General features: G+C 47.6%; 2 protein-coding genes across 2 annotated transcripts in view; both read left to right on the top strand.

Moving 5' to 3' along the window:
* Window positions 1-15896: 15896 nt before the first annotated feature.
* On the top strand, window positions 15897-19841 carry PtA15_9A686 (uncharacterized protein; the record flags this gene model as incomplete). The annotated part of the gene is made up of 6 exons (XM_053172921.1): window positions 15897-16404; window positions 16475-17761; window positions 17940-18130; window positions 18207-18418; window positions 18534-19257; window positions 19344-19841. 6 exons carry the CDS (start codon window positions 15897-15899, stop codon window positions 19839-19841), a joined length of 3420 nt encoding a protein of 1139 aa, XP_053024114.1.
* Window positions 19842-20902: 1061 nt separating this feature from the next.
* The window catches only part of PtA15_9A685 (uncharacterized protein), a gene marked incomplete at both ends in the record, with an annotated part of 51478 nt that continues 45719 nt past the window's right edge, over window positions 20903-26661 (top strand). Inside the window, one exon of the mRNA XM_053172920.1 lies at window positions 20903-20953. Coding sequence (XP_053024113.1) covers window positions 20903-20953 — 51 coding nt within the window. The remainder of the gene's footprint in view (window positions 20954-26661) is intronic.

Genomic DNA, 26661 nt, shown 5'->3' with positions numbered 1-26661 from the left:
CCTCCCATTTTCATTCTGCAAATTTTCCTCTCATTTACTGTGGCTAGACCCAAAGCCAGAAGGACAGTCTACCAGACCACTCATAGAAACTCAAGTTTTGGTGCACCCTTTGTTGGTAACTTGACAATCAGATTGCCACCAAAAAAATGGGGCAGTGGCAAGGCCATATCCCACTTTGGCATATCAGTATTACTTCCTATAATTGGCCAACCAGTGCAAGGAGCTTTAGGTACTTCTCCCAGAACTACTTTGTTTTGATACATCTGATTAACTTGTGTCCAGCAACCAGTAAGGGCCTTGATTCAAATGAAAACTCAAATTGACCTTGCTTCTTGCCTAGCTGTAGCAGCAGGTTGGACTTCTACTTGGTATCTCCACCAAAATAACTTCATATGTACATTGCCTGAATTCTGTATTACTCCCCTTGTGAGAGTTTGCAACCTAAAGCTGGTGAGGTGTGTGAAACAGACAAGGTAAGGGACGCCAGGGAGGTCAGCATTGATTTTCTGGAGAGGGTGAGTCAAAGAGAAGTAGTGATTGCCCTCTCCTCAGGGGACCCCATTGACCCCGCTGAGGAAGAGAGGACTGTGTAGCTAACTCTCAGAGGTGTAGGTCCAACAAGCCGCATCCAGACAGACATCAGGAGTGTCAGCTCAATAACCCTGGAGATGAGACTGAAGCGGAGGAGATTGCGAGCAAGGGGGTGCGCCGGGGCTATAGGAGCGGTCGCCGGGCGCAAGAGGCAGAGGCTTGTGCAAGAAAATCTAATGAAGCGGAGGAGATTGCGAGCGAGGGGGTGCAGGGCTATAGGAGTGGTCGCCGGGCGAGAGAGGCGGAGGCTTGTGCGAGACGAGGATGTGCATTAATAGGGAGAGACTGCAAGAAATTCTTTGCGGGGGGCGTGGCAGGCCGGTTGGAACGGGGAGAGCTAAGCTGAGCGTCGGCGTCGAGGATCTCGCTGAAAGATACCCGGGTCGGGTCTTATGATGGCTTAATGGGTTGTTTGGCTGATGAGTTCAATACAGAAAAAAGCAAAAACAATGGTCAGCATGCTATTCAATCTCGAGCGGGTTGAGGAACTTGGTGCGAGCGGGTGGAGGGGTTTTATGCGTGGCTTGCGCGGGCTGGGTTTTGGTGGATGAAGCAGGGGGGTGGAGCCGAGGGGTGAGTGGGTCGAGTGTGTTTGAGGAATTGTGGACAAGGGCGTGGATGAGGTGGGCAAAGAGCGGATCCTGAGCGAGACAGAGGGGACCGGCGGGTAGCCAGGCTTTCAGCGTCCGGATCTTACTATGTTGCTTGAAATTCATCCGTTCCAGGGCGCTGCTCATCGCGAGGAGCAAGGCATTACTGATCTCGACATCCTGGATCTACGGGCAAAACCCCACAGCCTGTTTCATCAGCGGTTTGGGAGAGAGTGTGTGTGTGAGGGTGGGGATGAGGCTCACTTTGCAGTTGGCTTGTGTGCTGACGAGTGTTTTTGGAGACGGGCGTTTGAGGGGTGTGGGTGTGGTAGTGGGGGGCAGGATAGCAAGCGGGAGCAGGTTGATGGGGTATTGGATTCAGGGTGAGGGCTGGATCCCGGCTGTCAGTCTGAGCCGGATGGCTGGATGCAGGATGATGGTCTGAGGACTGGCTGCTGCTGCTGGTGGTGGTGGTGTTTGGGTGTTGGTTTTAGTTTTGGCTGGAGATGGCTGTAGCAGCTGGTTTGCAAGTTTGTGGGCTTGAAAAGGGTCGGCGAGGGAACGGCTGGGAGGCAGAACAATGGAAACAGGGCAAGTGTTGTGGTTTGAGCTGGTGTGAGCGCGCGAGCACCTGGCAATCCGTTGCTCATGGCAAATACAATGGCGAGGCGGTGAATTTGTTGGTATCCAATGAGGTGGGAGGCAAGGGTCTCAGCAAAAAAATCTGGTCTTGTTGACAACGCCTAGCTGGTCAGAGTATCACCATGCAGGTCAGAGGTACCGGATGTGCATGGCGGTGGCGTAGTTGTCAAGGCTAGATGGATTTGGCAGTTGAGTGCGCTGGCGAAGTCTATAGTGCCAGATTGTCTATGTATAAAAGGAGGTTTGACTTGCTTGCTTGTGTACCCCAGGGCGTCCTCTGCCGCTGTACTTCCAGTGTGCGGTTTGTCCTCACCCCCTCCGCTGTTGCACTTGCGCAGTTTGAGGGGCTCTACTTGGTGGCCCCCCTTTGCATAATGCCTTCAATGCGGCGCGCTGGGGGTCATCCTCTCACCATTTTTTAACCCTGCTAGACAGGGATGGATGGTGGGCCACGGTGCATCAGCTTGCTGATGTTAGGTGGCTGGGTGCAGATTATTGTTTTGTTTTTGGTTTTCATAGTTTTTTTTTGTTGATTTTGGCATTTGTAGAGGGAAACCCCTTCATGTTTTTTTTTCTGAAAGTTGTAGAGGGAAAACCCTTGATTTTTTTTTGTGATTTTTGGAGATTTGTAGGGGAAACCCTTGAATTTTTGTTTTGTGATTCCAAGGCTTTAATAAACTTGGATTAGAAGTGAGTACTAGATTGAAGTGTAAAGAAAATTACTGTAAATCTCTTTTTATACTACTTCTGCATATATAAGTGGCTGTTTCAGAGGGATTATACATATTGAGTGTTTCTTATATTTATAACCAGAAAATATCTTTTAAAAGCGCTTAAATTAATGAGACAACTATGTAACATTTTTGTGAAAGTGATATATGATACATTTACACATGTTTATGTTAAAAAATGTTTAAATTTTGGCCATGTTGCACGCTACGCGCGTTGATTGCACTCACCACAGCGCCTAGGATATTGACAGTAAGTAAACTCTTTCACAAATCACTGAACCATGCTTATCCAGAGTGAAACTCTGTTGCTCTTGATTGTTTCTTATTTTCTTTAACTCTTTCAATCATCAAAGATCAAAAGGTTGTCTCTGATTAAGACCTATAAAATCAGAGCATAGTAACCCTACTTCTGAATCCCACCAATTTTTCCTTGTTGTGAGTGGAGGCTGTTGCACTCTTTTTGGCCTGGCACAGCTGGCATCCAACTTTTCCAGGTTGAGAATAGCCCAGATCAATTGATAAAGACTTAAAGTCTAGGCCTGATATTTTCTTTCTCTTTCTTTCTCTTCCTCTCTCTCAGTTTGTATTTCTTTATCCCAAGAAATACAAACTATTCCCCCCTCTTTTTCTTGTGTCCTGCTGTCACATAAGAGACTCAGGCTCACAAGCAGCACACCCTAAATATTGGCATTTTCAGGGGCTGTACTGCATTTGGCAAATAACTGCCTGGAGTACATGGAAGTGCACACCAAATTCTACTATTCTTGGCATGCAGCTTTTGTCAGTTGGAGTATGTGGATGTGCACTCCAAAAGGATACACCAGTGTTGGTGTCCTATCTTGTAGCTTAGTTTTCTGTATTTTTGTAAGAGCTGGAAGCTCTTCACTGGGCTAGGCGCTGGCACTCAGGAGAGACGACAGTCTCAAGGGTTTCTGATGCCAATGTGGGGTCTTTATTGCATCTAGCTCAGAAGAGAGAGAAGTCGGGGTCAAGTCTCTGCTACGTACAACTGAGGAAGGGAGGAAAAGAGAAGATGGAGAAAGAGAAAAAAGGGACATACCTAGCTCAGAAGAGAGAGAAGTCGGGGTCAAGTTTCTGCTGAGCTAGGAAAGAGGAATGGAGGGACTATATCGGCTGGAGTTGCGTCTTGTGACATGTTTGTGAAGTGCGCTTGTGGGTGGGCTTTACAGTCTCCCCTCCTATAAAAGAAAAGAAGAGATAGTGAGGGTTAAGAAAACAAGGAACATAAAAGACTGGGCATGGGGCAGGAGAAGAACAGGGATCACGGATCTGGAATGGAGGATGGGAGCGAAAGAGGTGAGGAGGAAGAGGTATTTCAGGAGAGGGGGTCAGGGGTGATGAGATGGAAGGAGTTCGTCCAGAGGAATGGGTTGTTGTAAGAGGTATAGTCGTTCTTGCTCATCATTATATGCTTCAAGAGCTTCACGCATAGCCTTGCAATACTCTTCATCATCAGAGCAGAAGTCTGGCGGGCTGTGGGTTGTGATAGATGAAACAGCCGGGGTGAAAGGAACAGGCGGACTGGATGGAGGAGGGGGGCGGGCGAGAGATGGTGCAGAGGTTGTTGTTGAGGTTGATGAAGTGGGAGAAGGCAGAGTTGAATTCTTCTTTTTTTTCTTTTTCTTATTTTTCTTTGAAGATTCAGAAGTGTTGGGAGTTGGAGGGAGCAGTGAATTGGCCACACTAGGCGGGGACGGTTGTGCTGCGGCTTCATCTTTGGAAAATTCATCTTTGTTGTATCCTGCAAGGAGATTGAGGCAACTTTCAAGCTTGATGGAATAATCCAGAGTTTCCGTCAAGTGGTCTGGGGCCCATTGGGAGTCAGTAGAGGAGCCTTCATTGTAAATTGCTGCTATGGATCCTATTGCAGCTGTCTCAAACTCTTCAGGTTGCGCGGCCGGAAGCTTGGTAAGATGAGGTAAGTCGGGCATTGGGATGGAGGTAGGGACAGGTGGCCTTGGAGGAAGTCCGACAGCAGGAGGAGAAGACAAGATGGGAAGGTCCTGTGAGCCGCGGACCTCGCGAACTCACAGAAAGGTTCACAGAGGTATCACGGACCGACACCGAGCTCCCTACATAGTCCCTCCAGTCCCGCCTCTCCTAGCTCAGCAGGGAAGTACTGAAACTTCCCCCGAGCTAGGTGAGTAACCTTCCTTTCTCTGCCACTTCCGTCTCCCTTCTCTCTCTCCTTCCTTTTCCTGCAAGTTGCATATAGAGGGAAGTACTGAAACTTCCCCCGAGCTAGCTCCATTTCCCCTGCAATACAAACAGAGGTTCTAGAAGCTTTTCTGTGCCCTCGCGCCCTCGCCTCGCCCTCTTAACCTCGTCCTTGCCCCTCGTCCCTCGCCCAGTGAAGCTCTCCCCGTTGAGAGCTTACACTTTTTTTTTCTCGAACCTCCACCGCACCTTGCCTATCGCCTCGACCACTGTCACCTCGCACTGCTTCATGTCCACTAGACGCACGACCTCATCAGATCAACTCCTCTCATTGACAGACACCGAGGCGGTGATACAAGCTGCCAACAAAGCCAAAAGAGCAGCCGCGGCGGCAGAAAAACAGCGCCAGACATCTCGACCCATCGACTTACCACCAACCACAACAGCAGACTCACAGCAAACCTCGCTCTTGACCTTGCAACTGGCTACAACAGCCATCCAAACCCTAGCGCATAACCCCCTTGAGACTCACTCCTTCCCCCCATCTTTATCAACCTCCTTAACCCTTCCACAAGCGGACGGGTTCCCAAGCAGCCATTGACGTCCTTCTTTTCGGCTGACAGCGCCACCCCTCCAATCGTCCGAGTGTGGTCCCCAATCGAACCGACTACTATTAAACCACCCCCACCGCCGGCAAGACCTTTTAACCCACTGTTATCCACACCACCAGCTCTCCCCCCTCCTTCCCAACCTCAACCAAAACAGACCGCACCCCCAATCACCACCTTACCAGGCGTCCGACCGACCGCCATGTCCCACAAAAAAAACCCAAACGCAGGCGCCAAGCCACCAGCGGCCGTCTCACAAGCCTCAACATCCGGCCCCAATCTTTCAGCGGACAACTCCTTTGTGGTGCAACTACAAGGAGCGATGCTAGCACTCCAGCAAGCTACCCTCAATGCGCAACAAGCCGCGGATGCCAGGGCGCTAGCGGCACAAGAGGCCGCCAAAGAGCGTGCAAAGGCGGACGCAGACTGCTTTCGTTTGGCCCAAGAAGCCGCAGAAGAACAAGCAAGGGCCAATGAGGAGCGACTTGCCCAGTCCCAGGAGGCTCTAATCCTCGCGACATCTCAACAAAAAGCCCCACCGCGTCCAACCACCCCACCAGACAACCACATCAACCTCAGACGGTTCCGCACATCCAATGGCCCCACCTACATAGGCCCTTACCAAGAAAACAAACCCTTCTTAGCCTGGATTCAAGGTATGGAAATCTTCTTTGACACCAAGAAGGTGACCACTACGGATGACAGGATCAGGATCGCCGGCACTCTCATCAAGGAGACGAATCTTCTATTGGTCTATTCCAACAAAGAGAAGAAATTCCTCCAAAAGTACTGGGACGAATTCAAAGAAAGCTTATTCAACGCGGCTCTCCCGGTACGCTGGCACCAGGGCCTTAAAGAGAAAATCCAGTCCCTCAAGATGGAAGGCTCTGAGACCTTTGCACAATACGAGACGCGGGCCCGTACACTACAATGGATGATAAATTACGACTTGGACCCTCTGCTGATCTCAGACCTGAGCCTCGCCGAATGGCTGACTAGTGGTCTACCAAGTGAGATACGAGCTGACATCTTAAAGTTCGAGGTCTTTGAAGTTACACCGTTTGACTACGGCCGTTTTGCAAAACAAGTCCGGATTTTCTTCGATGCTCTACCGGTTTGAACACTGCCAGGCCGAACTAGGCTTCAAACAACAATGCCACTACCCCAGAGGCCAGAGCCGCCGGAACCATGTCCGACGAACTACGCTGGCGAATTCACTCATACCTAGACTCAATTGGTTGTTGCCATTGGTGCAGGGGGCACTGCGGCTCGCCAAACAGAACGTGCACCAACAGCTGTGCCAAGGGGAAGGTTGAGTTCCCCCCGTCCTTTGTAACACCACCAAGACCGCCCAACTATACTCCCCCACTGCCGTGGAGCTTTGCAAAGAGCCCGGACCCCCGGACCGGTAATACGACAGCTGGCCAAGCAACATCCCGACCAGCGGGAGTGGCTGGTGTCTTGGACGAACCAAGTGACTTATATTCCAGCATTACAATCACGTCGACGGCAGCCATCCAACAGCTAGACGACATCGTTGCTCAGGGCTATGACAACGATGAGGAATTGGTTACAGAAGACACCGAGGCTGCCGCAGTCCAAACATTCGAAGCATCCAAGGGATTTGACGAATCACTCAACAAGCTAATCTCCAATTCAGTTCTGGGACCAATTGAGGGGTATGTTTGCGATCCCCCTAATAACCCCAAGACTCTACATCTCTTGCATAAGGGACGTAGCTTACGAGGCCGCATCCTTACAGTGAAGAGACCAAGACCGACAGTTACTCGTCCAAATAACCGCTATCGCCAGACAGAACCCCAGCCCCCCGCCGCCAGAACATTACATGCTCCCCTGATTGCCGCCAACACCCCTTCCCATTTCCCCATTTTCCTTTCATTCAATTTTTACCCTACGGTTTTCACCGCTTCCGCCAACACTCCACAACACCAACATAACCAGACACCCACAAGAACACACAACAATCGACATTACACAACCAACCCACAAATTCAACCGCGACGCTGTAAGACTCAAAAGGGATTGTGAAACCCTTTTGCTGAATGGAGAAGGGGATGATGGAGGTGCAAACTCTGCCCTTCTATACTATCAGATAACAAGACCCACCAAGCTAAGCTTGGCAAGTTTTAATCAAGTGATAGGTCTGGTCTAGTTCCAGATGAAGTTGTTCGATGACAGGTATGTGAGATTTGAGAGTGAGTTCAGTAGTTATTTGCAAATATAAGGGTTGTAGTGATGTGTGAAGGTGATGGTAAGTGCGAAGGGTGGTATGTAAATAACTGGGGAATACTGAGCTGAGGGAAAAACAACTGGGGGGGAGAGAGCTCCTTATATAGACAAATGTGAGGGATTTTAGCTACAAGGGGGACCCTGGATGAGGGATTTTAGCTGGTGGGCTGCGTACAAGTGGTGTCAGAAGATACTAAATACAGGCAGAAAGTGGGGTGAGAAATGAAAGATGAGGTCATACTATGCAAGGAGTGCATAAACAAAGCAGGGAAATGTCAAATACAGGGGTACCTCATGCAAGGGGTGCATGAGTGGTGTCAGACTAATTCAAGGAGTGCAGAAATGGGGTCAGAAGACTGCATGCAGCTGCAAGGGGTGCATAAATGAGGTGGGGACATGTCAAATACAGAGGAAATGGGGTTGGTCCCCTGCATAAGCAGTGGAGATAAGAGGGTTGGAAAAGAGTATGTGTTTGGCTGGGTCTGAGTATGTGGATACCTGGGAAAGATGACTTGAGGGGTGTGACAGGTTGATGACTGGGGCTGGCCGTGTCCATGGGGGTCCAAGAGGGTGTAACTTCCAATCCAGCAGGGTTCCAGTGACGCTTCCAGTGGTGACTAAGGGTGAAGTTGGCCGTAGAATCCATTTCTGAGGTCTATTTGGTGGTATCTTGAGGCGTATTGTGAGTAATTATGTAGTATAGAAAAAACTCTTGATTTTTCACTTTTCCGTCTACCACAACGCCCAAGACCGGAACCAGTGCTTCAATTGCCGACCAGATCGCTCACTCAAACATCCAAACCCAAAAATTGTTATGACAGACAGCCTAGCCCAACGCCAAACTCTACACTCCCCCCAACGACACCCCTCATAGTCATTTTTTATAGGTGGGGGTTATGTGAGCCGCGGACCTCGCGAACTCACAGAAAGGTTCACAGAGGTATCACGGACCGACACCAAGCTCCCTACATAGTCCCTCCAGTCCCGCCTCTCCTAGCTCAGCAGGGAAGTACTGAAACTTCCCCCGAGCTAGGTGAGTAACCTTCCTTTCTGTGCCACTTCCGTCTCCCTTCTCTCTCTCCTTCCTTTTCCTGCAAGTTGTATGTAGAGGGAAGTACTGAAACTTCCCCCAAGCTAGCTCCATTTCCCCTGCAATACAAACAGAGGTTCTAGAAGCTGTTCCGTGCCCTCGCGCCCTCGCCTTGCCCTTGTAACCTTGTCCTCGCCCCTTGTCCCTCGCCCAGTGAAGCTCTCCCCGTTGAGAGATTACGGGTCCGGCAGGAGTGTGGAGGGTGTGGCCAATCTTGGCGGCGGAACAACCGGAGACGGTGAGTCGGCAGACAAGAGGGTTGGTGGTGACGGTGTGGAGGGGGTAGAAGGTGTGAAGCGCCTTGACAAAGGAGAAGGTGGGCTGTGGGGCTGCGAGCAGGCTGGTGCAGATCTGGTTGAGCGGGGAGGATGCTCAGAGTGTTCTGGCATGGCGATGGAGGGCATTGATGGCGGCAACAAGCAGGCGCCAGGTGGTTGGTGGCTTTGGCTTGTACTGGAGGTCGTCGCTGAGCCAGGCGCTTGGCGGGCGGGGGAAGGCGTCGGGGAGGCCAGGAGCGCGACTATGACGGGGGACATGGGTGAGGGGCCCAGTGACAGTGTTGATTGGGTTGCTTGAGCTGATTGGTATGGGGAAGGAGAACAGGCCGGCGTTGTTGGGGAGGTACAAGAGGTGGGAGATGGAGAGGCTGACGGAGTGGGAGGTGTTGGTGCTTGCAACGGTGGGCTGCTACGCTACATTTAGTCCGTAGTTCAGCGCAGCGTAGCGGATCTAAACTACAAATGACAGGGTATTCCATTAGCGGGCAGTGATTGCCCGCTACCGCTAACAGGAACCCCTTGAAACTACAGGGCCTCTATTGCCGTTATCAGCGCTAGCAGTGATATTCAACCGCTAAAAAAGCTGATAGCGCTGTTAGCGCCCGTTAGCGTAGCGTAGCGGCCCGTAGTGGGCGCTACAACTAACGGCAATGTGTTAGGAACTACGCAACGCTAAACTAGCGGATAGCGCACACTACAGATAGTTTAGCGTAGCGGCCCACCGTTGGTGCTTTTGAGGGAGGAGGTGGGGGCTTTGTGAGGGAAGAGGCGGGGGCTGGCTGCTGAGCTTGTCGGTGGGCCGGTGGGAGTTTGGCTGCTCAAGGGTTTGGCAAGGGAGGTGAGGCTTGCCTGACTGGATGTGGCTCGGAACGTTGTGAGGTGCAGGAAGTCGTTGGAGGAAGTGGTTGGGGACGTTGGGAGGAGGAGAACCTGGAGGGCTGTAGCCAGACGGGCAAGTGGTTGGAGGCACTTGATGCGGAGGCAAAGTGGCGAGTTGAGAGATTCAGAAGGCGCGCTGTCCCTTCAGAAACCAGGGGTGTTGGAATTCACATCCGCGCTCCGTGCGCCTGCGCACTCCGTAACCCGCTCCCTGTTAAACCCACTCCCTGTTCATCTCCCGATACCGCTCTCTTCTTCTGTCTTCCAGTATCACTCCTCAAGAGTTTCCGATCCCTACCACTCAGACGCTTCGATCCTCAAGACATGAAACCATCTCAACCTCAATCCGATCACTGAAAAATTTGGACAACTTCCTCAAACACAGGCTGGCCGTCCTCAGATGCTCAACCACAACTCGACCACACTCCTCATCAGCTATAAAAGCCAACCTCTGTGCCCTCTCAGCTCCATCCTCAGCAGTCTACAACACTAGATTGCATCCGACTCCTGCTCAGCCTCATTGCCCATCATTCACTACTTCAAGCTATCCCTCCGACTCCGATTCTTCCCTTCTCTCCTTCTATATCTCCTATCACTCACATCACTCCTCATCAACTCTTGACATCGACAACATCATCTTGAATTCTCCGACAACACTCAGTCAATTGTCCTCATTGCTCCAACGCTCTCACTTCAATACATCAATTGGTTATTTCCAATTTGGTGAGAAAAGCTCACATCTCCAAAACATCTCAAACCTCCTCCGCTCTCAAGATCGTCAACGTTAAAATTCTTTATTTTGTAGTGTCTACTACATCTCTTTGTTTGACCTTATTTCCTTTAGTCTGTCTGTTCTTCCCCCTAAATCCTCATCTCATCGCGGTATGCTCTTGTCTCTCTTTAAAGTTCTTTCTTTTATCATTGTTGTCAAGAATCTTGTCTAACTCTTTTTATGTCTTAGTTCTGGTTCTATTAACAGTAATCAAGCCTGTTTTTTCACAAGGGGTTCAAGGAGGACCCTGGAAACCCCCTATAGAGGTGGGTAACCAAAATGTATGAATTTTTTGGCCAAAACCAAAAAGGGTACTCACCAAATATGTATGAATGGCCTTTTTTTGGCATGAGGGTACGCACAGAAAATGTACTTTTTTTTTCATGGGGTTGGGGGGTTGGTAACAAAGATTGTATGAAAGTTCAGGGTTGAGCAGAAAAGCACCCCGGTAACCCCCCCCCCCCTCCCTCGGGCACCCCCAAATAAAACTTCTTTAATTGCTAAAAAAAAAGGGCCTGAGAACCCACACATGCTGATCTTGCAAAGATTGTCCCACCCAGCCCCTTCCCGGTGCAAGAATGCCTCCTTGGCCTTCAGTTACCCCTCCCGATGGCCGCCGATGTAATAGGTCATCAAAGGGAGAAGACAGTGGCCATCAAGAGGACTCTCCTGCTCTAGATGTGTAGTTGGACCGGCCATTGAAGGGAGTGTTTACTCCATTCAATGGCCAGTCTTCTTGTCAAGCATGTACAAGTGCCAAGGATTCTGCCCGGTGGGAATGAATCATTCTTGACAAGCATATGTGCAGGTGATTGCCGGGGAGCAACCTCAGCAAGGATGTAGACTAGCTGGTGCATTGTAAGGAGCAATATTCCCCCCGGGCCCGGCGAGCCAAGTGAATTACAAGGAGCAATATTCTCCCCGGACCTGGTGCGCAAAGACACCTTCCGCCGTCTGGCCAGCCAATGCACATAGCTGCTGTCCGCCTGGAGCAGCCTTCCTTGGCTAGCAGGTACGGACTGCTCCATGGTGGAATCCTTCCCGATGTGCAGGTGCTCACCAAAGAACACTCATCCTGGTGTAGATAAGGTGTACCCGCTGGCCGAGCCGCAGATTCCAGTTACCTTTTTTTACGTGGTTGTTGTTCTGGTGGAGACTGTTGCTGATTTGTCCTTGCAACTGGCTCTCTTTTCGGAAATAGAGAAGTTTTATTCAATTCCTCCCCCCTCAGCAGCAAGCCAAGGCCAGCCAACAACAGGACGGTTCACGTAGAGATTTCTTAACCCTGCTGATGTAAATCAGCAAGCCTTCCTAGCCAAATTGGCTGGGACCGTGGGATAGACTTTATTTTGGTCTTGCTGATTTTGGCCCTACGTGAACCGTCCTAATTTGTTTTTTTCAACTGCCCACCGGCAAGCAGGAGGGGTTCTAGGGGGTTTGAGAGCCCACAACTAGTAGCCGGCTTAATCTTGTTTAATCTAGATTCTACTTGAGTACACAGAAATTCAAGCTAATTCCAAAAAAGGTAGAAACATGTCTGGGCTCATCAGAGCAAATCAGAGCTCATCTAAGTTTAATTCATCTTTGTAAAAATTTTGGTCAATACATTGTTCCAGACCTGTTTGACAAATTCTTCTCAATCTCTCTATCAGATTCACAGATACCTCGCGGAACACAAAATGACTTGATCTTTTGGCAGTTTAGCTCTCCTCCAATAATCCCTGAAGATGAAGAAGATGAGGGAATGTGGTATGTTGTGAATAAAAGCATGGATGTGGTCTTTGGTGTTGAAAACTGCAAATAAAATCTCAGGTGTGGAAAGTTTGGCATTGAATTTGTGCTTCAGTACTTGAAGAAATCTCGTGGTCAACCCTCTTGGAATGCGGACAAGCTCCCAATTAAAACAGTCACAATTGATCTTTTGTGGTTTTTAATCTATTTGTTTTTCATTTTTTTTGACTTCAAATTCTACAGCTGCCTATAAAATGCTATGCAGTGAAAAGAACGGCAAGCTAGCTGCGCAAAAAGGCCTGCTGTGGGGTTTCTGGGCCAAAAAAAAAAAGGGTACGCACCAAATTTGTATGGATTTTTGGGCAGAGCCCTGAGGCTACGCACGAAACCGGTATGAATGCCTTGTGAAAATGTATGAATTTTGGCCATATCTTGGATTTTTGGTTACCCACCTCTATAGGGAGTTTCCAGGGTCCTTTTCAAGGCCTCAATCAATCAAATACCGGAATGATCCGACTGGGGGAGCTGTATGGACAAGGGACCAAGCAGGCTCTGTTCTAGCTAACAAGAGATTTACGATCCCTTCTAGCTGTCTGATGCGTGCCTCGTGCTTGCCAGAGGCAAGGAATTGGTTGGTGGGGCGGCTATGTGGGGTGAATGGGATGAACATAGCCGCACAGGTAGGGAAGGGTTGGGTTGGACGAGCAGGTCAGAAGGTAGATTTGAGGAAGTTGAAGAGTAGGGGGAAGTCAAAGTCCTCAAGTTCTTGTCTTATCAATACAAGCCAAGATAAGTTTGTGAGTCTGTGAAGATGGGAAGTTGAGTTTGGAAAGGGAATCAGTCTGTTCAGTATAGTTTGTCAAGTTTGGGAGTGCAGGGAGGTTGAGAAAGTTTATTTTGTATAGTCCACACAGCGGAGTAGTCAGAATCCCGTTGTCAGTCAAACGGGTCCGTTGTGATCAAGTTTGGAGAGAGTTTGAGAAAAAAAAATCCTATTGTCGGGATCAGAAAAAAAAAGTGTAAGAGCTGGAAGCTCTTCACTGGGCTAGGCGCTGGCACTCAGGAGAGACGAAGGTCTCAAGGGTTTCTGATGCCAACGTGGGGTCTTTATTGCATCTAGCTCAGAAGAGAGAGAAGTCAGGGTCAAGTCTCTGCTACGTACAACTGAGGAAGGGAGGAAAAGAGAAGATGGAGAAAGAGAAAAAAGGGACATACCTAGCTCAGAAGAGAGAGAAGTCGGGGTCAAGTTTCTGCTGAGCTAGGAAAGAGGAATGGAGGGACTATATAGGCTGGAGTTGCGTCTTGTGACATGTTTGTGAAGTGCGCATGTGGGCGGGCTTGAAAATTTTGCATCTCCTTCTTGTTGATTCACAGCAACAAACAAGAAGCAAAGAGTTCAAGAACAAATAGAAAAAGAGAAATGGAAGAGAGTGCAAACATGAAATAAAGTAGCTATCTAAGACAATTGCATCTGAGCGTAGAGATTTAGACCCTTCAGGATATGACTGGTACAATTTTTTGCTCTCTTGGAGGTCAGACGGGTGGCCAAAATAGGAGGGGCAATTGGTTTATCCCCCCCCCCCCTGTAATACCCACCAGAAGCCAGTGTTTCTTTTGGGGTCTGCCTTTTTGCACACCAAAAAAATTACCCCGCGCACACCAAAAAAGGTGTGCACACCAAGGTGTTTTGGAGTGCACAGGTGTGCACTCCAGCATTTCTTGGAGTGAAAATAGTTCACTCCAAAAAGATGTGGTTTTTGGAGTGAACTATTTTCACTCCAGGAAATGCTGTTGAGAGGAACAAAGGATGAACACTGAGGTTCACAGGCACAAAGTCCTGTGACACTCAGGAGTGAGAAGGAAATGGTTCTGATTCACTAAGGAAGGAAACCCCAGAAGCAATCCTTTAGATACTATATACAAGATTGGTTTGTGTCATGGTTGCAGCATACAGATATAGATATAAGCATACTATCTCAACAAATTCTGGAGTGCACACCTGTGCACTCCAAAAAACCTTGGAGTGCACCTTGTTGCACTCCCGCCTTGACGGCCGCTGCAGACCGGCCATCAAGGGTAGACTGGTCATTGGGAGGAAACAACCCCTCTTGATGGCCGGTGCTGGTCATCAATATCCTCCTGATGACCAGCACCAGTCATCAAGAGCACTCACCCCTTTCGATGACCAATACAGATCGGTCATTTGGGGGAAACAACCCTCTTGATGACCGGTCTATACCGGTCATCGAAAGAGATGAGTCCTCCCAATGACTAGCACCAGTAATTGAGAGGACTCATCCCTCTTTATGACCAGTACAGATTGCTCATTGGGAGGAATTAACCCTCTTGATGACTGGTCTGTCCCATTCATTGGGAGGAAGCAACCCTCTCAATGACCGGGACAGACCAGTCATTGAGAGGGATGAGTGGGGTGAGTCCTCCCAATTACCAGCACCGGTCATTGAGAGGGTTGTTTACTCCCAATGACCAGGAAAGACTGGTCAACTTGAGGAAATCAGGAGGAAGCAAACCTCTCAATGACCAGTCTGTCCCGGTCATTGAGAGGGATGAGTGGGATGAGTCATCTTAATGACCAGCAGTGGTTATCAAGAGGGATTTTTCCTCCCTATGACCAGCACTGGTCATCGAGAGGGTTGTTTCCTCCCGAGGACCGGGATGGATGAGTCCTGCCAATGACCAGCACCGGTCATTGAGAGGGCTGTTTCCTCCCAATGACAGGTCTGTAACCGGTCATCAAGAGGGATGAGGCCTCCCAATGACCAGCATTGACTGGTCATTGAGAACTCCAGGGAAGCGTGGTCTTTGGAGCGCCTGACCCGCACTCCATGGAACTTGGAGTGCACAGACATGCACACCAACTAATGTGGTGTGCACAAACTTGCACACCTTTTTGGTGTGCGCGGGGTAATTTTTTGGTGTGCAAAAAGGCAGACCCTTCTTTTGGCTGCAGAAGATAAATGGGTACGGGATCTTGCAATTTGTTGGGTCCAAGCCATAGGGGAAGGAATGAATCACAGCTTTCTAAAGAGAGGAACACCACAGGTTGTATGTAAGTGTTCATGAGCACCTGGCCATGGCACATCTTGTCAAACCATTTCGCGCAAGTCACTTTAGTTGTTGGGGTCCTCATTGTAACAAATTCTGTGGTTGATAGGAGTTGGGGTGCTCTGCATAATACAGGGTTTCAAAGTCGGCCCAACTTGCATGCATTTTTGCAAGTTGGCTTACAAGTAAGATCTTTCAGAACAGGTTGCAAAAGATGCAAGCCACATTGTACTTGGCCCCTCAAGCCTTCTTGAATGTTTTTTTGCCAGTTGATGTTCAAGAAAAGTCTTGAACATCAGCTTGAAAAGTCTATGCAATTTGCACAACCAATTTGGATCCCTATAAATATGAACAGTTCATTTGTTCCAATGGCAATGCGGCTGGCCGGGAACCCTCGGGGTACCCCAGACTTCGGTGCGGTTGGCCACATGGTGGCGATCAGTTCGCACTTCCAACCAGAAACCAACATAAGAAACACGCCGAATTATTTATGTCATCGACGCACTCGACCCAGGCTGGCTTCTTGCCTCCTTTCGAACTACGCAGGTTGATCCGGCCGGTCTTCGCCCCTGATCGAAATCCAACCGATGATCGATCCCAGCCACCCCAGCAAGGACCGTCGAAGAACCCGGTAATACGCTCCGTCGATGGGCATGGCCAGTTGCTCTGGGTCGGCTCGAACGATGGCCGCGTGAAAGGATTAGACATCAAGGCCCATCCAGCCCCCAGTCGGTTCGCTCACACTCGTGTGGCTTCAGATACTGCCCGGCTAACCGACGCTGTCAACCCCCAACCGCGTCCCCACTCAGTCTCTGGAAGACTATCCAAGCCTTCTAGTCCTCGACAACCAGAAAGTGGATTCCCGTCCCAAGAGGATATCATCGACACAAGTTGTTTTCAGGACTGTCAGGTGTTCCCGGCTACCGATAAGTCGAAACTTAAAGCCGTTGAAAAACTTATCCTGGTGCCAATGGTAGGCTTGGCCATCATTTTATCAGGTCAGAGCGTTGCTCTGGATATTCAGTATCAGCTTTCCTTTCTGAACCTTGATTTGTTTTTCTTCTGTAGAGGGAACTGTCACCTTTCATTCGATCACCGACCTTCAGCCGTGTCCATCCTCATCATTCCCCTTCATCAGAGGCGTTTCAGCTGTTACGCTGGATGAACACACATATAATCAGAATAATATACAATCATCAAATCAACCCGATGATGTACTCATGTGTGTGATCAAGAAGAAGAGCATATTCCTTTACCTCTTGAGTATGAATGGCGTTCAGCAAGTACACGAAGTGGCTTTTGCCTCGGCAACTTTCCAGTGTCTCCTCCGAGGATCGACATTACTACTCTCAGATATCGAACAGTACTACCTCATATCATTGGAAGATCAGCCCCCACAAGTCATGCCTCTCCTACCTATTTCTCAAAGCTCAGTACCGGTCCCTGATGACCCAACCGTCACATCCTCTCAGGCGACCCGCCATCGTCCTTCGATGGCAGCCATCCCAAATTCTCAAGAGTTCTTGCTTGCCTCACACACAGGCTCAACTTGTCTTGGTATCTTTGTCTCCTCATCGGGTGACCCCTCGAGGGGAACCTTGGAGTGGCCATCAAACCCGCGTAGTGTAGCAGTAGATTTGAACCACGTACTGGCTCTACTTTTCAATGGCACCATCGAAATACATCTACTCGCGACCCAAGAACTTGTTCATGTCATCTCACTCCCCGACGGCCTGGATCCCCGATCACTCGCATCTGCTAAATTCGGAATCTCCCTTCCCGGCGAATCACATACTTCTCAACTGAATACTGTCCCATTTTCTTTGGAGGCTCGTCCGTTGCCCAGCTGCTCTCCCAGTTCACTCAAAGCCAAAAGTCCAACCCGTGAAGCATGTCTGACAGCGGGCACTCACTCCCGTATACTGTTGGTTGGTCGTGACGCACTATACGCGTTGGCGACTCGCACCTTCTTAGCAGAATTGGAGACATTAATCAGGCAAAATAGATGGGACGACGCGCTTCTTTTTGCCGGTCGGTCATCAGATTCTTTACAGAGGGCTACATCCTCGACACCCTCCCCGACACGACGATCTCAAACACGACGGTCCGAACTAGACAGTTCGGGACAAGTCACTCAGTTACATTACATCTACCAAAAGATCTCCTTACATTATCTGGTCGAGTGTCGGTTTGAAGAGGCTGGAAATCTCTGGTTCCAGGGAAATGGAGACCCCCGTATTTTCATCCGATTGTTCCCACTCTTGGTTGCCAATAATCTTTGCAAAACCGACACTTTGAAGATCTTCAGCGGGCTGGAAGAAATGGTCCGGGATGTAAAAAGTGCTGAAGAACTGAGTAAGTGTGCTTAGAACCAGCTTCAACTCTAACCTTGCGACCGTTTCTAGCGTTATGGGCAGAGTGAGAAATTCACATCCGGTCCCCTCGCACCCAGTCTGATTTTTCTTCGTGCTATGTACTTTCTTGGCGGATCTTGATTTTGATGTTGCATCAACCTTGTGGCCCTGACCCAAAGTTACAATTAATCTAGTTCGAAATTATTCGCCCCACATCAAGCCTGATGTCGATACTGCCCTTCCGACGGTCGATCTCAAGGCGCAGTTGCAGGAAAGAGCCCGCCAAGTCTTGCTCCGCTATCTAAAACGGTGGAGGAGAGATAGGCTTTTAAAGGGCGGAGCGTCGGATTCGAATCGGCACCTTGATTCGGTCAGTTTCGACCATCAGCCTTCTTCTTGGTCATGACAAGCCTTACGGACTCATCCTTCTAATTTCTTTCCTGTAGATCATCGATACCGCCCTCGTCCAGCTCTTGTCCGAGCGTCGTCAAGTCGACCCTGAAGCTTATCAAACTCTCAGGCAGATCCTCGAACGGCCTAACTCTTGCGTCTTTGCTGAAATCGAACCCGTCTTGCTCGAAAACAAATGCTTTTGTATTCTCGCTGAAATTTACTTGAAGCGTCAGAATTTTTCCGAAGCTTTTGATATCTGGGCCAAGTAAGTTTTGTGCATATCAAATGGTGTGAATCATCCACCCCTACAAAAAAGAAGAACAGAAAAGCTCGCGAAGTATCATAGCAGGGGAGTTGATGATTGGTCCTCTTTTCAACAGACTTCATGACAAAGTTTATGAGGATGAAGACTTTCTTTATGACCTTAACCGAATGGCCTCAGTTCTCCTACAATGTGAACAAGTGGATTTTGTTATAAAGTATGCGATATGGATGGCATCTCTCGACCGGCACTTGGCAGTCAAGATCCTAGTTGAAGCCAAAGTTGCTCATGAGCTTAATGTGGACGCGACTTTTGAGAGTTTACGTGAAGTCAGTCAAGAAGCCGCCGAGTTGTATTTGGAGGAAGCCATTTTGCGTGATGAATGTCGAGAAGGGGTAAATGGGAAACGGAAGAGCGATGGTTTGTTGGACGGGCAGGCTGCTGATCGTCTAGTGAACCTCCGTACCAAACTCATCTTAGGATACTTGGACAAGCTGAAGGGGTTGTTGCGTATCAGTGCTGAAGAAGGGCCGTCGCCCACGATCCTTTTCTTCAGGAATCTGGTTGACGAGTTCATGAAGAATGCTGAGGATCCAGAGCCCAAGCATCAATCCTTCGTCGATTTTCTTTTGCAGGCCTCGCCTCCCGATGGTCCCGATCATCAGACGTCTTCGCAGCTCTCGGACGCGCTCACAACGCGTGCCAAACTCTTGGTTTGTCTAGACCAGTCAGACTCTAATGATCGAGCAAATTATGACGCCCAACAAATCCGGTCGATCATCGAGGATATTGGTGGGTCCGCAGAGCTACTAGCCGTCGAACGTGCAATGGTTTATTCCAAAGTACGTCTAGATTGACCATTCAAGAAGGACGATGTGAATTGGAGCTTGATGATAATTGTTTGTGGGTTAATAATGGACGCTTTCAGATCGGCTTACATCGCCCGGCACTCTCCCTATTGGCTCTGACCTTGAAAGATATCCGGTCGGCAGAAACGTACAGCCTGCAACACGGCACGATACTTTCTTCCGGGCAGAGGCTGGGCTTGATGGGGAAGGGTGGTCGCTCTGCGCGAGGTGGTGGGAGGGGAGGGAGAGAGACTGGGGAGACAACGGACACGCTAATCGGGATCCTGTTTGACCTGTTGATCAACTCATCGGCCTCTTCCGCTTCGGCGGCCCGGCAAGTCCGCTTGCTCCTTGCCCGTCACCCCGCCCGGATCCCGCTCCACTCCAGCCTCGAAAGACTCCCCGAAAATTGGCCCCTCGATCCTCTTCTTCTCGCCCCTTACCTTTCCCGCGCTATCCGTAAATCTTGTCATCTATCTCACGAAGCTACTATCGTTAAGGCCATCGCCCTCGGTAATCATATTTCCCTCGCTGTCGCTTGCGATGACCTCCTACTACTCCCCTCTCAAAAGGATTGATTATCTCCCTTTTGTTCAAGCTGACTTTTCGTCTTTAATCGAGCAACGCTTTCACTAAAATTATCTCCGGTCTCCTGGTCACTCTTTTTTCTTTTCTTTTTTCCCTTGTCTCAGGTGTAAAACAAATGACCCTTATTACTATTTTTTTTTCGGACTTACTTCGCGCACTGCAAAAAGCTCTTCGCGCACTGTGCAGTGCGCAAAGTTTGCAAACACTTCGCGCACTGCGCGTGAAGGGCGCAACTTTTTCAAATTATTTTTTGACCAATCAATAGACAAGCTTATTATTGTCCTCTGTGAATTTATTTGGAGTTTTTTGAAGCTTCCTTGTATGCTTGAACATCCCACCAATAAAAAAACGGACTTACTTCGCGCACTGCGGAAAACTCTTCGCGCACTGTGGGGGTCGTCGTCTCGACGTCCAGCCCCCAGTGCGCGCTTCTGCCACGGCTCTTTGCGCACTGCATTTTCCGCCGAAAAAACGGCTTGCATTTCTTGAGATATTTTTTGATGAATCAATAGAATGGCATTTTATGACCCCCCTAAAAAATAATCAAGTCATTTAGGGGTCTCCTTGTGAGGATTTTATCTGAATTGCTAAGAAATCAAGAACCAGACTAAAGACATGGAGTTAGATGAGAAAACATGAGACAAGAACAAATATAAGAAGAGAGCAATTTACCACCACAGGATAGAGAGAGTATAAGACAACCAAAGGACTAAATAAAGAAGGTGAACAAGGAACAAGGACACTGGAAATAAGAAAGGAAAGAGTTGAGACAATTAGCCAAGATGGGAAGGATTGAGGCTGAGGTGCTTTTCTCACCAAATTGGAGAGTTGAGCCGTTCTTGATGAGCAGTTGAATCAAGGTCGAATGAGAGTAGCTTTTGATCTTGATCTTGAGCAATGTTGAGGATTGAGATGAGAGTTACGACAAAGGCAATGTAGAAAGCTGAGGATAAAGTTTTGAGAAAGCGGTGGAGTTGATGAGGAGATGAGGAGTCAGGAAGGGATGAAGAAGGAGCGGACTCGGGAATGTCAGGGAGCAAGCGCTGAAAACATGGACAACAGGAAGAGATTCTACTGTCTCTGTCGCATGGCTATCACACAGGTGTCTAACGGCAAGCAGAATTCAAGACTCCTTGAGCCTAGAGAAAATTGTCATTAAAAAATCATATTTTAACGCGGCAGGGACCTGTAATATTGCTTCCTGTGCCCCATTAGCCCCAAAAATTTCACAGTATCATGGCACATGTGCAAATTCATGACCTGATAATTTTCAGAATTTTTCCCAGAGATATAAGGGGTGCGCGGCAGGCTTAGTAGGAAAATTACTGCTAACTGTATAGCTTTTTTGTTACACACTCAAAAAGTCCCAAAATTTCAGAAATTTTTTCATTGTGGATATTCTCTGCGCAATAAATTTCTTGGCAATAGTGTGTCATGATAACATGAGATGTAGTGCGGCGGGCTTAGTTGGAAAATGACTGCTAACTTATCTCATGTTTTAATGAAACACTATTGCTAAGAGCTTTATGGCGCAGAGAATATGCAAAATTGAAACATTCCTGAAAATTTCAGACTGTTTCAGCGTGCAAGAAAAATCTATACATGTAGCAGCCATTTTCCTACTAAGCCCTCCGCGCACCCCTTATGTCTCATGTTATCATGGCACACTATTGCCAAGAAATTTATGGCGCGGAGAATATCCACAATGAAAACATTTCTGAAATTTTGGGACTGTTTGGGTGTGTAACAAAAAAGCTATACAGTTAGCAGTAATTTTCCTACTAAGCCTGCTGCGCACCCCTTATATCTCATTTTATAATGACACACTATTGCTAGGAATTTCAGGGAATTAATTTGAAGCATATTTCTCTGTGCTCTCAAAATTTTGTGCCTTTGGTGTGTGTAACAAAAAAGTTATACATATACACAAAATAATAAACACAATACCTATTTGGGCTACAGGAAAGCTGGTGAAAATTCTGAAAATTATCAGGTCATCAATTTGCACATGTACCATGATATTGTGAAATTTTTGGGGCTACTGGGGCACAGGAAGCGATATTACAGGTCCCTGCCGCGTTAAAATATGATTTTTTCATGTCAATTTTCTCTAGGCTCAAGGAGACCCCTAAATGACTTGATTATTTTTTAGGGGGATCATAAAAAGTCATTATATTGATTCATCAAAAAATATCTCAAGAAATGCAAGCCGTTTTTTCGGCGGAAAATGCAGTGCGCGAATAGCCGTGGCAGAAGCGCGCACTGGGGGCTGGACGTTGAGACAACAACCCCCACAGTGCGCAAAGAGTTTTCCGCAGTGCGCGAAGTAAGTCTGTAAAAAAAACAATTAAAGTCATTTGGGGACCTGGAATCCATATTCCCAGAGGCCAAAAAATCCAAAAAATTTAGTGAATCATGATAAATATGTATTGGGGGGTATCAAATATGAGAAATCCACAATTAGAAACCAGTCAATTAGCCAAAAATGAAATTTGTCACCAGTGGTTCCCAAAATGGAGTAGAAGAAGGACCAGCATGTTTTAAAAATGGTGGGTTTTTTCAAACCCATCAATTACATAATGGTGGATTTTGTCATATTTGATACCCCCTATTGAGCCATTTTAGAATTTTTTGGCCACTTTGTGCAAGAATAAGGCTTTCAAAAATTATATTAGGAAGGTTCACCACTTACTGGCGCATTTTGGCATATTTTGAGAAAAAGTTACTGATTTTTAAAAGCCTTGTCCTTGTACAAAGTGGCCAAAAAGTTCTAAAACCTTTAAATACATGATCAAAATGATTCACTAAATCATTTGGATTTTTTGGCCTGTGGGAATATGAATTCCAGGTCCCCAAATGACTGTAATTGTTTTTTTATTGGTGGGATGTTTAAGCATGCAAGGAAGCTTCAAAAAACTCCAAATGAATTGACAGAGGACAATAACACCAGGAAAATAAAATATTCAGTTGATGACCAGTGACATCACACCAGCTCCAGCCAGCTACCTACCATCTATCCAATATCTATCCACTATCTACCCCAATATCCCAGCAATCTCCTCAACTTCCAAAATTTACCAAGGAGGTCCTGTTCAGTTTTTGATGAGCCCAACTAATCCTCAGTTCTTTCCAGTTGATACTCAGCTTTGGTACCCAGCTCATACTCAGCTTTTTTGCTCAGCTCAAACTCAGCTTTTTCACGCAGGTCGCTCTCAGAATTGGAATAAACCTTTTTGACCAGTCCTTGCCCAGGTGATGCTCAGCTTTTTACTAGTCCTGGCGCAGCTGATGCTCAGCTTTGTATCAGTCCTTGCTCAGCCTTTTCCTAGTCCTGTCCCAGATGGTGCTCAGCTTTGACCCAGTCCTGGGCCAGCTGAGCCAGGCCAGGGAGAAAGATGGGAATCATCTTGGACAGAACCAGAGCTGAAAATCAGCTACGCTAGGGCCAAAGCTGAGCATCAGCTGAGCCACGGTCAAGGCTGAGCATCAGCTGTGCCAGGGCCAAAGATGATCATCAGGTGGCTGGTGCCAAAGCTGAGCATCATCTGGGCCAGGGAAAAAACTGAGAATCAGCTGAGCATCAGCTGGGCCAGGGCCGGGGATGAGCATCATCTAGTTTTGTCACATTGAGTGCTTTGATCCTGACACCTGTCATGTGAGATCTAGATGTGCTGGTGGAGCGGAGCAGCATTGGAGCAGTGTTGGAGCTGAAAACAAAGCTGCATCATGTCACTTGCCATCAAGTGACTACTTTTTTTTCCTGGTGTAATAAGCTTGTCTATTGATTGGTCAAAAAATAATTTCAAAAAGTTGTGCCCTTCACGCGCAGTGAGCAAAGTGTTTGCAAACTTTGCGCACTGCACAGTACGCAAAGAGCTTTTTGCAGTGTGCAAAGTAAGTCCGTTTTTTTTATTGTTTTTTACTGTGGTTTTCTAGAAGAAGAATTTTGGAAAACACCTAAATGGAGACGGGAAGTCCTCCATCACTCAAAAAAAACTCAAGATGCAAAGAACGGAAGAAGAGCAAAGAAAAAAGGAAAGGAAAGGAAAGGAAAGGAAAGGAAAAAAAAAGAAAGGAAAGGAAAAGAAAAGAAAAGAAAGGAAACAAAACAGTCTGGAAAGAAGAATGTGAGACCTAAAGTCTCTGGAGTTGCTTACGCACATAATCCATAACTTGCACTCCTGACTCTTGATAAGTTGGATCATACTTTGGGATCATATTTTGAAGTCTACTGAAATGTGACAAAATCTTATAATTGTCAAGGAGCTGTTGCACCTTCTTTAATTCACCAACTGGAAAAGTCAATTCAAGCTTTAGCTCTTCTGCCGAAATATCTTTATACTTCTCAACAAGTCTAGTATGAAAAGCATTGCTAAATTGAGAGTGGAAACACTGCAAAACTGTCAGGATCTCGAGCCAAGAATCGGGAATCTTTTCTTTTTTGTATAATTTCAAATCTATATTTTGCAGGAATGTAGATTTTTACACCCTGTCTTTTACATTGCATGTGCAATTTAAAGCTCCAAATATGTAAAATTACACATGTTGAGCAAATCAACTAATTTTACATTTCTCCGGCCAAATGAAGTACCATGTTAAATGTGCTATGTAAAGCATGATGTGTAAAAGTGTACGCTTGGGCACGTAAAGACAGAAATTACAAGCTCCGCTGTGGAAATCCTACTGTGCCAGGCGGTAGGCATAGCGTTGAGGGGATGGGTGCTGTTGAGGCTGCCCTCGAGGTGGTCCGGCAAATGAGATGTGGATCAAAAAGTGATAGCATTGGGGGGGGGGATTTTTGAGAGACAACGGGGATGGAATACCGTCGGCGGTGGTTGGTTTGTTAAGGATTGGATGATGATGATAAGGGGATCAGGGATGAAGGATCAGGAATAGTGCTGGGGATACTGCCAGCGGATCAGAAAAAAGGTGGTGGAATTTCTCTTGGATCAGAGCAAGTCCCATGTTGTCCCATCCTCCAAGTTCAAACTCAAACTTGGACTCTGGGGAGTGACATGTCACAGGACATGTCATCACATTCCTAACTACAAAACAAAACCACCAGGAAAGAAAAGGAAACAAAACCCAACAAACAACACACAGAAGAAAAGAATAAACAAAGCTTAAAGAGGAAACCAAACAGCATAAAGTGAAGAAATAAAACATCATAATAAACCCACATAGTACATGTGTTAGGACCAAGAAAGGAAAAGAGAAACTGGGAGGGATCCAGAATCTTGAGGCTGTGAGAAAGTGAGGGAAGGGATCATCTTGAGGATGAATCTTGAGGGATCTTGAGAGGTATAAGGCTGAAGGGTTTTGCTGGTGAGATTGCTGATCTTTCTGACTTGATGATTTTGATGCTCTTGTGGGCCTCTACTGGTATGACCACCACACCGCTTTACAACTTCCGGACATTGTAAAGTCCCAAAATGTAAAATTTCAGAATTGAGGCAAATCAATTAAAATTACACCCTTGGCCTTACAAGGCACCCCCAATGTAAAATTAACATATTATGCCTTGCAGTGCAATTTTACAGGCTACTTGCTTAACAAAATGTCAGAAGAAAGGCAGAAATTGGTGAAAAAAATATGAAACAACACAACCAATATTAGAAATTGGCTTCTCAGTTCCTTCCACCTCTCCAGCAAACTCGCCATAAATCCAAACTAACTGTGTAACAAAACAAAGAAGGAAAAAAACGGACTAAACCCCTGAAGCACCCCAGGCCTTCCGGCCTCTCCTGCTCCCTGTCAATGGTTTGATTGCCTCTGACGCGGAAATAACACCGCTTGACTCATTCTCATTCCAAAACGCCACAATCTTACTTGCTGATGATGAAGAATGCCCCATGTTGGCGGTTGCGGGCGGTTCCTTTTGCCGGTCCTGGTTTGAAGTCACCTTCTTAGCTGCTCGTGCTTGCTTGTTTGTGGTGGCAGTAGTCACTGCGGGGAGAGGAACTGCCAAGAAAGTGGCCGGCTCAGCATGGCCTAGAGTTGTGCCAAAAAGAACAGAAAAATAAGCAAACAATAGTCAGGTCCTGCTCTTCAAGTGCAAAGAGGAGTTCCACCTTCACCTTGCTTGCCAACTTGGGATGATTTTCATCTATTTTCCTGCCAATAGGCCTCATCTCGGGCCTGGTAACGCTCCCCATTGCCATCAGCCAGGGGTTTTTTCTTGAAATTGAGTGAGGTATTGGGCTCTGGGACCTTCTTGGGACGACCATGAGTTGCCGGAACCGCTGGAGATTGGGAATGAGAAGATGAGAGCTCAGATTCTTTGGAGCCTCCGGAGCAGCCACTCTTTGGTAGAGAACAACTATCCAACAGAGACTGGGAATGATCAGATACTAGCACAACTTTGTTTGGGCGGAAACGCTTTGCTGGCGCGATATCTAGCTTTGAAGCTGGGGCGGGCGCAAATTCTGTTTTTTTCTGACTGGGAACGCTATGCTTTACCTTTGCCGATGGGGAAATCTCAACCTCTGGATCCGGGGAGAGAGTGCAGGCTACTTCAGTCACCATGTTTGCTGGACGTTGAATCCAAATATCCAAGGATTGTACCGGAACCTGAGCATTGCTGGCGGGTTTGGGCATAGCCACCTCATCTGAAATTACAGGAGGATGTGGGTCAATTGGTGGGAAACTAAAGGGTATTGGAGCGCCTCATTGGCTTACCTTGAATGGCACATGCTTCATTGGCCGGTGTGATTGATATAGATGGTATTGGTATGCCATTGTTGGACTCCGGAACTTCTGAGGGGGTTACAGACAGGTAACCATTGTAAGACAATTTCAAAATGGTTTTAA

This window comes from Puccinia triticina, chromosome 9A, assembly GCF_026914185.1.
Source record: "Puccinia triticina chromosome 9A, complete sequence".
Lineage (NCBI taxonomy): Eukaryota > Fungi > Basidiomycota > Pucciniomycetes > Pucciniales > Pucciniaceae > Puccinia > Puccinia triticina.
The sequence above is the reverse complement of the archived record's forward strand: the minus strand, read 5'-3'. Positions and strand labels throughout refer to the sequence as shown.